The sequence below is a fragment of the Osmerus mordax genome, chromosome 26, assembly GCF_038355195.1.
Source record: "Osmerus mordax isolate fOsmMor3 chromosome 26, fOsmMor3.pri, whole genome shotgun sequence".
Taxonomy (NCBI): Eukaryota; Metazoa; Chordata; class Actinopteri; order Osmeriformes; family Osmeridae; genus Osmerus; species Osmerus mordax.
The window spans coordinates 6,406,406-6,422,426 of record NC_090075.1 but is presented as its reverse complement, the minus strand read 5'-3'; the positions used below and the strand labels follow the sequence as shown (position 1 = coordinate 6,422,426).

The 16,021-nt window shown below is 46.2% G+C and overlaps 2 protein-coding genes across 2 annotated transcripts; one reads left to right on the top strand and one right to left on the bottom strand.

Moving 5' to 3' along the window:
* Positions 1–1,385: 1,385 nt before the first annotated feature.
* Positions 1,386–4,733, top strand: hsh2d (hematopoietic SH2 domain containing). Its single transcript, XM_067229981.1, has 6 exons — positions 1,386–1,517; positions 2,227–2,373; positions 2,573–2,662; positions 3,058–3,223; positions 3,330–3,626; positions 3,826–4,733. Exons 2-6 carry the CDS (start codon positions 2,255–2,257, stop codon positions 4,372–4,374), a joined length of 1,221 nt encoding a protein of 406 aa, XP_067086082.1. The 5' UTR covers positions 1,386–1,517; positions 2,227–2,254; the 3' UTR covers positions 4,375–4,733.
* Positions 4,734–5,939: 1,206 nt separating this feature from the next.
* On the bottom strand, positions 5,940–13,958 carry LOC136935950 (sodium-dependent phosphate transport protein 2B-like). Its single transcript, XM_067229655.1, has 13 exons — positions 13,910–13,958; positions 13,431–13,479; positions 12,941–13,078; positions 12,536–12,664; positions 11,753–11,896; positions 11,536–11,647; positions 10,684–10,879; positions 10,252–10,347; positions 9,728–9,848; positions 8,378–8,545; positions 7,808–7,924; positions 7,473–7,597; positions 5,940–7,248 (listed from the first exon to the last, which is right to left on the bottom strand). Exons 2-13 carry the CDS (start codon positions 13,474–13,476, stop codon positions 6,712–6,714), a joined length of 1,929 nt encoding a protein of 642 aa, XP_067085756.1. The 5' UTR covers positions 13,477–13,479; positions 13,910–13,958; the 3' UTR covers positions 5,940–6,711.
* Positions 13,959–16,021: the final 2,063 nt, after the last annotated feature.

The following is a 16,021-nucleotide window of genomic DNA, read 5'->3' as shown; positions in this document are numbered from 1 at the left end:
TAGGTTTCTGGTTTAAAGATGCTCTTTTGTGGTCTTCGTTATGCACTTTCCTGTAGCCCTCTTTATTCCAGGACTAGTTGAGGGTGAACTTCATGCTATATTCCACATTACTCCAGACCACAATATTGAGATGTTCTCATGCTGGTCTTCCTATTTGTATTTCCTGGTGGAGAATGATTCATTATTGTTGACCTATCGTTTTGTTTGCCTGGCCTTCCCTTCCCTATACTTTCCTCTGAGCCCGCCCCTGTTCCATATCAACACATTGTGTCTTATCAAGGCCTGATTGAGGGTTGTTCTTCTCAGTCGCGGCCACCTGAACTATGCACCTGGAGACTGGAGGGCTGTCGGATCACAGCACATTCCACATGATGAAAAGACAAGCTTCTCTTTGAAAATAGAAATGTGCAAAGGGTCTCTATTCCTCTGTTTGGTTTCTCTTTTATGTTTCTCTTTCGAAATTTTTCTTTCACGCCCATCATTCCTGATTTATTTTTGTCTTCATGTCGCTCGTGAGTTTCTTCCTCAATGCAAGCGTCTGTAGGAAAATTAAAAGCATAGAACACTTCACTGTATGACCTTTCTCTGAATTTACAAAACTGTTTTCTCTAGTGGCCTTAAAAACCCTCTGAAGCTCCAGAACTCTATGCTCCTCCCAGTCCCACACTTGCAGGAAGGCTCACGATCATGGTTTTCTTTAAATCTGACATATTTTCATGTGGCAGTATTGTTTTTGATTTGACCATAATCTGAAGGTTTTTCCCTCCCAATTATTACTATTATTTGTAAATCATTAAACGTTTATAAAGTTATTTCTTTGAACGTCATTAGCTTGTCCAAGTCATTATTTTGATTTCTTGTTAGTGGGTTGAATGGGAGAGAAATTTGCATTTTGGAAGAAAAAAAAAAATGTAAATAATACGATAAAATTAAGATGATTGTACCATGCTTTTTAAAAATCGTATTGAGATGTTCTACTTCGTTGTCGATATGTGATATCTGATGATTTATAATTAAAATGAGATTCTTTAAAACAGGCCTATTTGGCAGACCTGTATTCATTTCACTACTTTGATAAAATCGTAATGAGTTCATTATAAAAAGGTTAACACACCTTTTATATAGGCTACAGTATAGAGAGACGTGAAGTTAGCCAGTCTTGAGTGTCCTATAATAGCACCTGTTGCCTTTACGTAACATTTTACGTTATTTGAGCTCGTTTTATGGTTTACGCTATAGGGTCTTACTTCAGAATCGAAAGTTTAAGGTACAAGTTTACTGAACTGACAGCTTTGTTCCATTTCTGCTATTCTCCTTTGCTGATGTTATTTTATTTTATTTAGTCATTTAGCAGACGCTCTTATCCAGAGCGACTTACAGTAAGTACGTTATGAGCTAAACGTAGCGATAATATACAGTAAATTGGACGGAATTTCCCCGCCCTTTCGCCCGGGTGCAGTCAACAGGTAAAGGTGTGTGAAGTCAACTGTTTTACATCGCTCGTCGCTCCTCACCAGGTAAGACACTCCGGGTACACTAGAGACATTTAAATCCATTATGAAATAATGTTAGTGGAAATGTGATGATAATTTAAAGTGTTTCTATCTCCTAATATATAAGTAGGTTAGACCAAATTAAAGGTTTTGCCATTTGTGAGCGCTTCCTTGTGTGAAAAAAGATTTGCATAAAATAAGCTATCAATGTGTCACTTTGTTAACGGTCTTTTTCAAAGTTTTCCTTATTTTTATTTGGAGTAATAAAAGAACGATTAGCCTACCACATCATATGTTTATTCAATGTATTTTATTATATAAAATGTAGCTTTGTCATAGCCAAAACAAAGTGCAGGTCTTGTCGACTAAACACCATGGTGAAAGAACAGTAAATATTATGTCCATAAGTGGAACTTGAATTGTGAGAATGTGAAACTGTGTGTACTATGAAAAGCCTAGTTTGCCAAATATTTTAATAAGTCTAATTGAGAATCTTCGTACACGGTAAGCTTAGGCAGAGTGCGAATTATATAATGACAATCGGGGGCGTCAACTTCTTCTCCAGGGCGTGTATCGATCCCCCCGACCTGTTGTTTTGACCTCTTTTGGGGGTCCAAGTCTTAATTATGGAGGTCAGGCCCCCCCCAAACCCCCCTGTAATTTGCACCCTGAGCTTAGGACCAGTCTGGGTCACTGGCTGATGAATTCTTAAAAGTCTCCCTGTGTGTTGCAGGCCAGACTGAGGACAGGACAGAACAGTGATGCAGGAAACCCAGGAAGCAGCAGCAGCAGCCATCGCCTGGTTCACAGAATTCCAACGACACAGTGTCATCAGGAATGGAATTGTTCCAGAATGGTTTCATGGAGTCATTTCCAGGAAGTAAGATTTCTCAGTCACTGTGTCACCGACTGCCATGATGTCATCAAGGCAACATTGCTATACAGGAATGACCAGATTTTGTATCACAGGGCTAGTCCAGAGCCAATGTATGTGTCTTGTTGTCATGTACTTAGCAAAGCTTCACCGCAGTGAATGGCTTCTGTGAAAGTGAGACAAGAGCTCATTTGTTCATCCACAGAGATGCAGAGGAAATGCTCCAGTCCAAAACTCCAGGTTACTTCCTTGTGCGTGTCAGTGAGACCAGGATAGGATACACACTCTCATACCGGTAGGTTTCTATACTTAATATACACTCTCATACCAGTGAGTCTATGCTGTATGACACACACTCTCATACTGGTAAGTTTATATGACATACACACTCTCATACTGGTGAGTCTGTAAGCTGTAAGATACACACTCATACCTGTACACACAAGATACATACTGTCTGTCTTTACATTTACATTTAGTCATTAAGCAGACGCTCTTATCCAGAGCGACTTACAGTAAGTACAGGGACATTCCCCCGAGGCAAGTAGGGTGAAGTGCCTTGCCCAAGGACACAACATCAGTTTGCATGACCGGGAATCGAACTGGCAACCTTCGGATTACTAGCCCGATTCCCTCACCGCTCAGCCACCTGACACCCACTCTTTGATATATCTTTGTTTGTCCCTTCAGTGCGGATGACCGCTGTCGACACTTCATTATCGAGGTGATGCGCGACGGTCGATACAGCATCCTTGGGGAGGACACGCAGCATCAGTCTCTCCAAGACCTGGTCGACTTTCACCGCAGAGCTCCCATCATGCCTTTCAACGAAGTTCTGACTGTCGCCTGTGGACAGGTGAGTTGTCGTCGTTTTTCATGCCTACATGCCGTCATTTGATCCAGCAGGTGCGTCGACCTGGAAACATGACTCAGCACAACATGCGTGTTTCCCGTTTTCACAGTTATGTGGAGGCAAGACTGACTACGCAGAACTGCTCTTCACGAAGAGAGCCCCTATGCAGCCAAGCCAGGCTCCGCCTCCCACCAACCCCCCCTCCCACAACAACACAGCACACCTGAAGCCAACAGAGGAGACCCCACCCGCCCTCCCAGTTCGACCAATCACAATGAAGGAGCAGGCCCCCTCTACCATTCACTCCAACAAAGCACTTCCTGCTGTTCCAACCAGCGCTCCACCCAGACTCTACCCCTGCCTGGACCCAGAGATGTTCACATTCACACTACAGTCCTCCACCCTGGTAAAGACAACCTTGGATCTCTGGACTATTCCAGTACTTTCTTTGTTGAGGGCACAAGCTAAGAATATTATTGTTTCGTCTCCGGACAATGACATGTTGTCGACAAATCGATGAGCCCCAAGAAATGATGTATTGCAGGTGGATGACAGTTGGCGCATGTCTGACCTCACAATGGTTTTTCTCTGTTTCAACAATTCAGGTGGAACCCCCCATTAGGCCAATCCCACTACCCAGGAAAATACTTGCTGTTGTCCCCACCGTGACCACGAGCATCCCTGCAGACCAGCCTCCTAAGCTTCCAGCCAGAGGCTGCTTAGCCCAGCGGGACCTGAGTCCCAGCCAGGCTTCCTGCCCAGCCCCCAACAGATCTCCACGAACCCCCGTGGTAATCAGCTCCGAGAGAAGCCTCCCTCCACCCAGCATGCAGACGAGCCACAACGACTCCAACCACAAACAGCCTGGGAGGATCCAGGAAGGGAAGTCTGCAGTCATCAACAACATCAAGAGGAAGTTTCAGAAGAAGAGAACTTCCTCTCAGAATCACATGTACTCGGAGATATGCGTCCAGGGGGGTACTCCAGGGGCCTTAGACAGGGTTGAACAGCAGGCCTCAGAGAACGAGTACCAGGAGCTGACAGGACAGCACTGTAGTGCCCCTCCATTAAACAGCACCATGGCCCTTTCCAGCCCCGTAGACGGACTACCTCCAGAGTATCTGCACCCTCCCCCATTCGCCCCTGGATACTAACCAGGAGGCTTAGCCACAGAATGGAGGGACTTACTGGAGGCAGAGATGGGTGGAAGAATGGAGGGATGGTTGTAGAGAGAGAATAAGGAAGGGAGGGGATGATGTTTCCGAGTGTATCTGTCTTAAGAGTCATTTTTGACTGAGATTTCAATATTTATCTTATATATTTCCCTCATGGCATTTCAGCTGTGAGCTATTTATAACATGAGAAAATGTCCATCCCTTTTCATAAAATGTATTGTCATTATTTGGCATGTGACAAGTCGAATTCATGTTTCAGTTTGTAGGCTACCTTAAATTGTTTGTTGGCAATTCTTTTGTAATAAATGAAAGTTTCTATACCTCAATAAAATATAAATCTTTTTAGAGAAATCCCCTCACATATAGGACTACTTATACACATGCACACATTGCGGAGGGAGAGAGAAAGGGTCAAACTCGTTTTGGCGATAAGGAAATAGGCGATAAGTCCAAACCATTTCGATAAGGTCGTTTCATTTCCTTATTCGAATGGACGTCACCCTCCACCATCAGTCCCCTGTCTTAAGCGCCCTCTTGTGTTTCAATCCTGAAACAAACTCTGATCGACATTGACTAAAGTCATCGATAGTTCTATTCAGCATATACTGTAATTACATCTACGCACATAAACTGTATACTGCATGAGAGGTACAGGTGGGTTGTTGTGGCGTTGGAAGTTTGGCTTTTACAGCTGTTGAAGGCCGTTCTGTCACGCTCTGACAGCAATACATCACTGAGCATGTGCATCTCAGCATCCAGGAAGAGATTAACAGGCTGACACCAATAGGGAGATTCCTTCCATTTCTCCAGTTCCAAGATGAGAGGGGAGTCATTCAATTAAATCAGGTGTTTTGCAGCAGAGAAACATCTGAAACATACAGGACAGTGGGTTCTGGAGACCAGGGTTGAAGACCACTTCTCTAAGTCACTTATTTATTAGCCAGTCATGAACATGTCATGAATTTATATGCCACAAGGTGGTAGGATTGCCACAACAATAATCATCCCAAGTCCATAAAGACTTAAAATGATTTCTATGCCCAGTATAATTTAGAATGTTGTCTTTTTTATGTGCTTGCTTATTACTTGATTAATTAGAGGGATATCTAATGAAAGCTGAATGATGAGATTACCACCAACACTTGACCTATGAATAATATTTCAATCCAGACATTGTCGGCAGGCAGGCAGGCATGTTCGGCTGTGTCTCAGCTGGTTTCTAAACCCGGGCCTGGCCGCAGGGGGATATCTATCCGCTGGTCACGTCCTCATCCCGAGCAGTTCCTCTCATGTCACTGTGTCTCTAAGACACAGGAAGCACAATTTCACTTGATAAGGTTTCTCTAAGTATGTGTTGTTTACTCAAATTAAAACACTAGATTAGCCATTTGACTTAAGTCCAAATAGATGTAAAAATCGAAAAATCATATTATCACACTCAGTAAGATGTACGGTTCTTGCAGTACATGCCCATCCTATGTTGTGCTATGTAACAATAGGCTCACAGCTCAAACACACACACCACCCAAGTAGAGATCAGAGACCAGAACTATAAATATGTTTATTTATTTACATTCCAATACCATAACACAAGCACAGTATATTAAGGATGCTACATCAAGTTAAACAGACATTCATCTATGCATCTTTTCTTGTTCCTATAGGATATGCTTAAAACATGTTTAGTTTTTTTATAACACATATATATACATAAGAGAAAGTACATTTATAGGAGGAATACAAAATATGCTCTATGGTATCTCCACGTAGCAGATTATTAGGGGTGGGAATCTTTTTGTACCTCACAATTCGATTCGAATCGATTCCTGGGGTCACGATTCGATTTAACACCCCCCCCCAAAAAAAATAAATAAAGAAAATTAATCAAATTTCGATTCAATATATGCTTACATTTGATTCCAGTTTGCTACTTGTTTCTATTTGACTGTGATTAAACGTACAAGAATATAAAAACGATTTTTTAAATTTGTGAATCGATCTGAATCGCTAGAAGACTGAATCGCGATTCAAATGTGAATCAATGTTTCCCCCCACTCCTACAGATTATAGTACCAGTCCCATACAGAATGACTGTACATTCAACACTTCATGGTGTTCTATGCAACACTTCCTGTTGTCATATGCAATACTTCCTGGAATACACTAAACACTTCCTGTTGTTAGTAGGTCGGTAGAAGCATCAATAAGGCCTGAGAAACCTCAAACAATTACCACTAACAACATGCCATATAAACATCAAGCTACTTACATCTATCTTACATTCAAGCTTTACATTTAAAACACCCTTTTCTTCTCTCACAGTTGCGTTTGCCTGGCGACCTCCTCTGCCTCCCCATCCCCGCTCAGGGCGGGGTTATCGAACGCCTCCAAACTCTTCATCCTCCCGCCCTTCCCTCCCTCCTCGTCCTCGGCGCCGCGGCGACAGCACCGGCAGCAGCAGCGCGCGCCGCAGAACGCCATGCAGGATGTGACGGCGCGGTCCCACGGCTCCATGGAGTGCAGGGGGAGGGGCAGGAAGTCCCAGGAGCGCAGCGCGGTGGGCAGGTAGCGCGGCCAGCGCGACTGCGCCACGTTGACGAGGACGATGACGAGGATGAAGAGGACGAAGGGCACGCCCACGCCCACCAGGACCTGCCAGCCGGCCAGCGACAAGCCGAACACCGTCAGGGGCATGGCGAGGAAGCAGAGGAAGAGGTAGAGGGCGGCGAACCAGCGGTACTGGGCCGTCAGGTTGCCCAGCGCCTTGGCCATGCGGATGGGCAGGCGCGTGATGGGGATGGGGTACCACAGCAGGATGCCCGCGATGTTGAAGAAGAAGTGGCACAGGGCAATCTGGAGGAGGGCAGGGACACGGGCGGATCAGATAGCAGCTACTGGATGTGTACACACACAGACACACACACACACACGTATGCGCATACACACGCGGGGGACACGCACACACACACACATGCACACACTCAAACCCGCGCCCTCACACACTCACACCACACTCCAGCAGGGACACAGTGCGCTGGCTAGCGCCAGGGGGGGGGGGGGGGGGGGGGGGGGCTGACCTGCAGGGAGTTGGCGAGCGTCTCTCCAGGACTGGCCATGGCAGCCAGGATGGCCGTGGTGGTGGTGCCGATGTTGGACCCCAGGGTCAGGGGGTAGGCTCTCTCTATGCTGATCACACCAATGCCTGGAGGCGGGCGGAGAGAGGGAGGGAGGGATGGGTTGGTGTGGATAGAGGAAGGATAGATGGAGGGGTGGATAGAGGGATGGATTGAGGGATGGACAGACGGGGGGAGAATGGATTGAGCAAAGACAAAGAGGACACATTAGTCATGGGACAGGGGTGGATGCTAGCGCGTGTTGCCGACAGGTAACCGAGGACAACAGAGGTACCCACCTACGAGGGGCGTGATGGCGGAGGTGAAGACGGAGCTGCTCTGGACGATGAAGGTCATCCCCGCGCCCACCATGATGGCGATGTAGCCCGTCACCCAGCCGAACGGGAACGGGAAGTCTGACACACAGGAGCCATGACAACGTGGCACTGTTAGCATGGGTCTAGCAGGCATAGCAACATAACAATGGGACCAAATGCCTGGAGGAAACTGTGACCACATCACACCGCTCCATCACGTCTCATGACCAGGATGGTGTATGTGTGTGTGTGTGTGTGTTTGTGTGTGTATGTGTATGCGTGTGTGTGTGTGTCTGCGCGTGTGTGTGTGTACCAGCCTTGCTCCCCCCCCCCCAGAGGATAGAACACCTGGGGTAGGGTTAAAGGTCGGGGCTGCTGTAGCTGTGTAGCTCATCAGACAGCAGGACTTGTTCAGCTGTGCTGACTATCAACCAAGACACCTGATCCACAGAGGGGGAGGGAGAGACTAAGAGACAGAGAGGGAGAGCGAGAGACTAAGAGACGGAGAGTGACAGAGAGGGAGCGGGGAGACCCGGGAGGGAGCCAGCTGACCTGTGTTGAGCACCTTCTTGATGACCAGGGCCACCTGACCCTTCAGCATGGAGTTGAGCAGCTTGACGATGAGGATGAGGCAGGAGCAGAGCGCCAGCAGGGACAGGCCCAGCAAGATCAGCCCCACGACCAGGTCCGGCAGGCTGCCGCTGGCGAAGATGTGCCGGCCTGCAGCCCACAAACCACAACACCACACGTGAGTTTAGGTTGGTATCCGCGGGTTACGGGGACGACACTCGGAGATTTGGTGTCTGCGGTTACAGGGACTACACTCCTTGGGGGGTTTGGGGGGGCATATCCATGGTTAAAATGTAAATAACTAAATGTAAATGTACGGGGTTAGGGGATTTTGGCAAAGAGCAGTAAGGTAAGACGGCTTTCTGGGTCCCAGGTTCGTAGTGTCCATGGTTACGCGGGCCAAGCTTGCGGGCTCCCTGAACAACAAGCCTGAACAAACACCTGCTCATGACTGAAACAGACCGAGCACAGACTCACTAACACTCAAGTCTCGAACGTATTCAGACCCCTCCCCCCCCAACCCTCCAGGATGGAAGGTGAGCACAAGGAATGCTAGCAGCACGACAGACTCTACAGTGTCTCTGTTCTGGACGCTGAACACTCGCCAGTGACACAGCTGGTGACCCACAGCAGCTGACTGGAGCCCGTCCGGGTCATTGCCACGGAGACGACCTGTCAGCTTAGGTTCTGGTTGGCTGGATCCAGACCCAAGGTGTGGTGATACCGGATTTGATTGGCTCAGGGGCGGTGTGGGGCGGTGTGGGAGGAGGTGCTTTGGCTGAGTGGTATGAATGGAGCTTTTGAACAGGTGGAGGTGAGAAGAGAAGTAGAAGAGAGGGGGAGTAGAGGAGAGATGGAGGAGACGTGGAGGAGAAGTGGAGGGGAGTAGAGGTGGATGTAGAGAGGTAGAGGAGAGGTAGAGGAGAGGGAAAGGTAAAGGAGAGGTAGAGGAGAGGGAGAGGTAGAGGGGAGGGAAAGGAAGAGGGAAAGGTAAAGGAGAGGTAGAGGAGAGGGAGAGGTAGAGGGAAGGCTAAAGAAGGACATGGGTTCTGAATGGAAGTCATTCTTCTGGTTCCAGGAAGCTGGTCTGGGAGTGGGTGGGGGGGAGGGGTGGGGGAAGAGGAGGGAGACTGTTTGCTGAAGCGTCCTCTCAGGTTACTCCGAAGTTTCGTGGATCAGGGGTCGTCCAGTTTGGAGGACATTTCCAGATTGTCGTGTTGTGCTGTGTGTTTCTCGAACAAGTTTCTAAAGCTTGTGTGATCCTGTGTGTTTCTAGAGGACCGACTGTCTGCGCGATCAGCCTGCTCGGCCATCGTGGCGTGCTGTACTCACATCTCTCCAGGTTGATGATGTCGGAGTAGTTCTTCTGGGTCCAGGTCAGGTTGCCCTCCACCCAGCAGGGGGCGCCAGCAGTGCAGTTAGCCAGGCCCGGGACAGTCACATTCATCAGAGTCTTCCACAACACGGGAGAAGAAGACAGATTCAGGAAGAGAAGTCTGCCATAACACAGAAGAAGAACTAGACCGATGCTGGAAGTGAAACCAGTCTGCCACAACTCTGGGGGAGGGGACTCAAACAATATGCTCATTTAAACAGACCAGTAATAAATTAACTAAATCTCACAAGCAATGAGACATCAGAGAGACAATAAATCACTAAATTTAGACGATCTTTTGGCCCGGACACAGGAGTGATTAAACATTAACTGGGGGATGGCGGTGACAGATAACCACGCTTGTTATTTGATCAGTTCTCCTGCCGTGGGAGCTCATAAATCACCAGGGAGATTCATTCGTTTGGAGACAGACAGAAGACCCTCCGTGCGAGTGTGTGTGTCGATGTGTGTGTGCGTTTACCGTGTTTAACTGTGTTTTGCACCAGATCTTAATCAGACTCTTGTTTCTAGCCAAGGGGTCACCGGTGGCGATGTCGCTGATTACCGATTTGTCGAGCTGGGAGGGAACAAGAGAGAGATATTTCAGACAGACGCTCTTTTACACACACACCCCCCCCCCACTACATTTGAAATAAAGTACATTTGGTTTTGGATTATGATGTAAATATTTAACTAATGCTTTCCTTTCCCTATTAACTCTATGATCGAGATTATATATCAACTGAGATACGAAGACACAGTCCAAAGTAACGGCCTCTCAGCTATCAGACACGGTGCGACAATAGCAAATCACAATCACGGTACGACAAAGCGCCGTGCCAACCAACAATAACACCTCAGCTCCAGTACTACACAGTGCGGTCTTCAGTGAGGTGCGCGTGGGAGCGTCCACCTGTATGATGGAGCTGGTGAGGGGCTCCGTGATGACTTTGAGCAGGTCGGGGGCGTCCTCGCCGCCCTGGATGTTGAAGGAGTCGATCATGAGCTTGGTGAGCTTGTACAGCATCCCCGACGCCACCTCCAGGGGCAGCAGCACCAGCACCGACAGCCAGTTGAAGAAGTCATGGACCGTGGCTCCGCCAAACGCCCTGGAGACCCCCCGGGGAAAGAGGGTTTGGAAAGGAGACGATCCTCGTCAATCTGACTGTTTGTGGACTTGGGATCAGGAACAGGGTTTATGGAGGCTGTGCGACTACATGATAGAGGATGTGTTGGGTTTGTAAGACGGGGTGATAGAGGATGTGTTGGGTTTGTGGGGCTGCGTGATAGAGGATGTGTTGGGTTTGTGGGGCTGCGTGATAGAGGATGTGTTGGGTTTGTGGGGCTGCGTGATAGAGGATGTGTTGGGTTTGTGAGACTGCGTGATAGAGGATGTGTTGGGTTTGTGAGACTGCGTGATAGAGGATGTGTTGGGTTTGTGGGGCTGCGTGATAGAGGATGTGTTGGGTTTGTGAGACTGCGTGATAGAGGATGTGTTGGGTTTGTGAGACTGCGTGATAGAGGATGTGTTGGGTTTGTGGGGCTGCATGATAGAGGATGTGTTGGGTTTGTGAGGCTGCGTGATAGAGGATGTGTTGGGTTTGTGGGGCTGCGTGATAGAGGATGTGTTGGGTTTGTGGGGCTGCGTGATAGAGGATGTGTTGGGTTTGTGGGGCTGCGTGATAGAGTATGTGTTGGGTTTGTGAGACTGCGTGATAGAGGATGTGTTGGGTTTGTGGGGCTGCGTGATAGAGGATGTGAGTACCTGCGGAACTCATTCCTGTCTCCCGCCTGCATCACAGCCACGATGGTGTTGGTGACAGATGTGCCAATGTTCGCTCCCATGATAACGGGGACCGCAGACTGCACCTCCAGCACTGGAATACACCACAGGAACTTCATATGCGTGCATGTGTGTGTGTGTAGCCTGAGTGTGTGTGTGTGTAGCCTGTGTGTGTGTGTGTACTCCAGGTGGGACTCACATCCTGAGGACACCATGCTGACCACGATGGAGGAGGAGGTGGAGGAGCTCTGGACCAGCACGGTGACCAGCACCCCGATGACGAGGCCCGCCACGGGGTTAGACAGCACCGCGTTGTCCTGGAAGATATCCCCAGCCACCTTCCCTGTGGACACACCATACTGAGATCGAATCTAAACTATTACATGAGAGGTTTGAACATTTGACTGACATTGATCTTTTTCCACACTTTAATTGGAAGTGTACTTAAAATGTACCGATTTTGTCCATTTATGTACTGCTAACTTTAATATATGTAAGTATGTAGTACTTAAGTCTACTTTAAGTATCATCTTTTTCATCCCAAGATGTGTGAGCAAATCTGCCTGAGGACGATGAGTATGATTCTAATGAGTCAGCCAGGGAGTATTTATGAGTCGTTCACATCAGTATTAGCTCATATAACTCATACAGGCTATTTTATGAAGATGTGTCACTAGTGATCAAAACACACTGCACAGCATGTGACATGGAACAGTGTTACTGTCGTTGAGATATACTGGGGGTATTTCTCAGATGTTGGTTGACACCCCATTTTAATAACTGTCCCATTTTAATCGTCCCAGAAATCTTGACCCTGGCCTTTTCCTGTCGCTTTACCCATGTGCTTTTTTAATAATTGACTGCATCGCTCGATTTTCTATCAGACAGAATTGCATTGTCTTGTCTTGAATGTGCTGTCTAAACGAAGATGTTGGATTGATTCATTGATTGGCTAGGTAATTGATTGATTGATTTGCCTTACCACCAACCAGCTGGAAGGCAGAGCTGAGCACGTCCAGAGAGCAGACGAACATGTAGAGGAATCCCACCAGCAATACCAGCTTCACCACGGCAGTGAGCACCCGCAACACCTTGCCCTTCGTGTCCAACTCTGCTCCGGGGACGGAGAGAGAGAAAGAGAGAGAGAGAGAGAGAGAGAGAGAGAGAGAGAGAGAGGCTATTTGACTGCAGATCAAGAGGTCCTAGGTTCAAATCCCCCTCTATCCCACCCTATGCAGCTTTGAATACAAATGATCTGCTAAACAGTTGTACAGTTGTATGTATAAACAAATACATTGTTTATACGTTTTCAATGCAGTTTTCTTTTATGTGTTTATTTTACGCGTTGGTCCAGGGCTGGGGCCTGACAGGTGGATGGTCTGCTCACCTGACCACTTCACCCCCGTGTCTTTCAGCTCTGGAAGGTCCCAGGGATCCTCTACCCCTTCCGTCTCCTTCGACACCAGATCCACCGTGGAATATGCCGGAAGAACCGCTAACTGCCTTGCTGTAGCACTGTCATCCTCTGAGGGGTGGAAGGATGCGAGTGGACACCATTAAGAGGCGTGGTTTGGCTCTATTTGCACTATTTGTTAGAGCTATGTACTTCTGACAAGTTACTTAACGTTATTACAAGTTAGAATAGTAATTTCAGTATAGCAGAGAATTAAAGATCAGACGTGCATGCTGTTAAAACAACAGAAATCTGGTCCCTGGTTTTCTGCTTTCTGGAGAGGAGAGAAAGGAGGGTGGAGAGAGGAGGGTGGAGAGGTGAAATCAAGAATAGTAGATGGGGGATAGTCGAGAGGTTTGAATCCCCCTCACTTCTTCACTTTGTAAATGTCCCTCAATTATAATAATAAATGATATTCACGTACCAAGTGTATGAGAGGAGTCCTCCCCAACTTCCGGGCGTGGGGCCATGACCTGTTCACGAGAAGCAGGACACATTGACTGACAGACTCCACAGCTTCTCTTTATGTGAATGCTTCTCAAGTTATTTTGACATCCTCCAACGCTAACTTCTCCTAAGACCATGCATTCAGACCGTTTCGCAGTTCCCGTTTGCACTATCGTACTTGTCATCATGATTAGACTTTTTAAGACTATTATTGGTAAAAACTTGCGAAACCTCCGTGATTAAGCTAAATAGATATGCGTTTCAACAGATGTCCACACCACAGCTTGCAGCATCCCCCACACAAAACAAAACAATTGGACCATTGAATAGGCTACACATTTACGCAATTCAATGATAATTAACACCGAGTAAGTTCAGATAGTTAGTTAACATAGTGTTTTAATATTTTGAAGGGAAAAGGTTAACATAATGTTTTGGTCAGGTATTAACTCTTACCTGTTCTGTAGCGAAATGATAGTGTAGTTTCAAGGATAAAGTTGACAGTTTACGCATCTGCAGTGTTGTGTCTGTCAGTCTATGCAGAATTCCTTAACTGGGAGGAGGGTAGTTCACCTGTGCTACCTGCATGAAGTCTAGTGGCGGTTTATATAGCTCTGGGCCGGTAAAATCCGATCGTCCCTGTTCAAAGTTCGTACAGGAACAGGCATCATTTGACCAGTAGCCTTAACAAAAAAAGTATAACACGTTGAATCTATAATGATGTGCCCTTAAGATTCCACGTCAATTTGAAGAAAAAAAAAAGGTTTTCGAAGGTCAGTAGTTTTCAGAGGCACGTGTTAACCCCCCCAAATAGTTTAGGAATAATTTGTTTTTTCACAAAACAACATAAAAATCATGAATTTATAAGTTATCAAGAAATATTGATAAGATGTCTTTATGCTTTCAATACATATTTTGTCTATACATGTTCACTGTTTAAAGCCCATATTGGTGAATACTCTTCAGTTTTCCATCACTTTCATTCCTAATTCACCATACAAGGCTTCAGTGTATTGGTTGGCAACAGACTTGCAGAAGCTACTATCTATAGAAGGTCCGCCACCAAGGTGACTTCGCACCTGCAGATAGTTTATGATGATTGGTGCCCTCTTGTGGTTGCAAGTGGAACGTCATGCATTTCAACGTTCAATAGACAGTGTTCCATACGGTTCACACGTATTTTGTGATAGCAGATCCTCGATCCCCGAGATTTCCAAATGTTTGACTAAAATAATCAAGCGTGTAACTTATCCCCTGTCTGGTATTAGGGTGTGTGGGACTCCGACCGATTGTGGTGGGCCGGTCTGAGCAAAAATGCCAGAGCCATTGTTTTGGTCCCAGTCCAGCCCTCCACAAAGGCATGCTTGCAAACACACAAAGTCAAGCTGACTCCAACACAAACACACACAACCAAATACACATATACACCATATACTCTTATCAATATAGCTTCATGGAAAAAGATAAGGATATTCACTTTTTGACTGAGTAAACAATTCCCTATTTGGCCACAATAAAGCAATTACAATGTTGTGTTAATGGGTTCACTGTGTTATGACAAACTAAAAAAAACAGTGACAATGGTCACTGGTCACTGAATGCTGAATAAACAGAATCCAACCAATACAGTACCATACAGGATAATGCTACACTAGTTGTCCTACAGTACACACTTGGTCCTGTGTCAGTACATGTACAGGTGCTGATATTGGCATGTCATACTGAACATATAGATGCACGATTCCAACCCCTGCTCAGTTGGGGTATCACACAGGCCTTTCTGTGTGGAGATGATCTTCCCATGTTCACATAGCCTACCTTCACTTTTAAATCCTAAACATGAACACATGCTAAACAGATTGCCCTACGACCCACAAAACAGACCATACCAGACATTCAGTCCGCCTCACTGGTTAAATAAGTGGTTTCAGAATCAGAGTAAGAATAGTGTTTAATCGGCAAGTAAATGGTAACAAACAACAAATTTACTTTGGTGGGCAGGTGCATACAGTAAACATAATAAACAAGATAAAATGTAGAAAATGTACAACAAAATACTGGCAGAGCTATACAATATAATATAAAATACAATAAAATAATATAAAACAAGATAAAATGTAGAAAATGTACAACAAAATACTGGCAGAGCTATACAATATAATATAAAATACGATAACATAAAATAATATAGAATATTATTTTTTAAATTATATAGAATGAAATAATATAAAATAAAATAAAACATAATACTCAATGTGTTCAAGTGACAGGTGTGTGAGGTAAAGTGACAGAATGTCAGTTTGGAGCCTTGCTAATAAGGCTAGTTGCGGAAGGAAAGAAACTGTTCTTATGGCGTGAGGTTTTGGTCCTGATGGACCGCAGCCTTCTGCCGGAGGGGAGTGGCTGAAACAGAGTGTGTCCAGGGTGGGAGGAGTCGGCCACAATCTTCCTCGCACGCCTCAGGGTCCTCGAGGTGTGCAGGTCTTCGAGGATTATGAATGATTATAAATAAGAAATCATTTAAGAATAAATCAAAGAATTAGGTAAGAAAATTTATTAGTCGTTGAT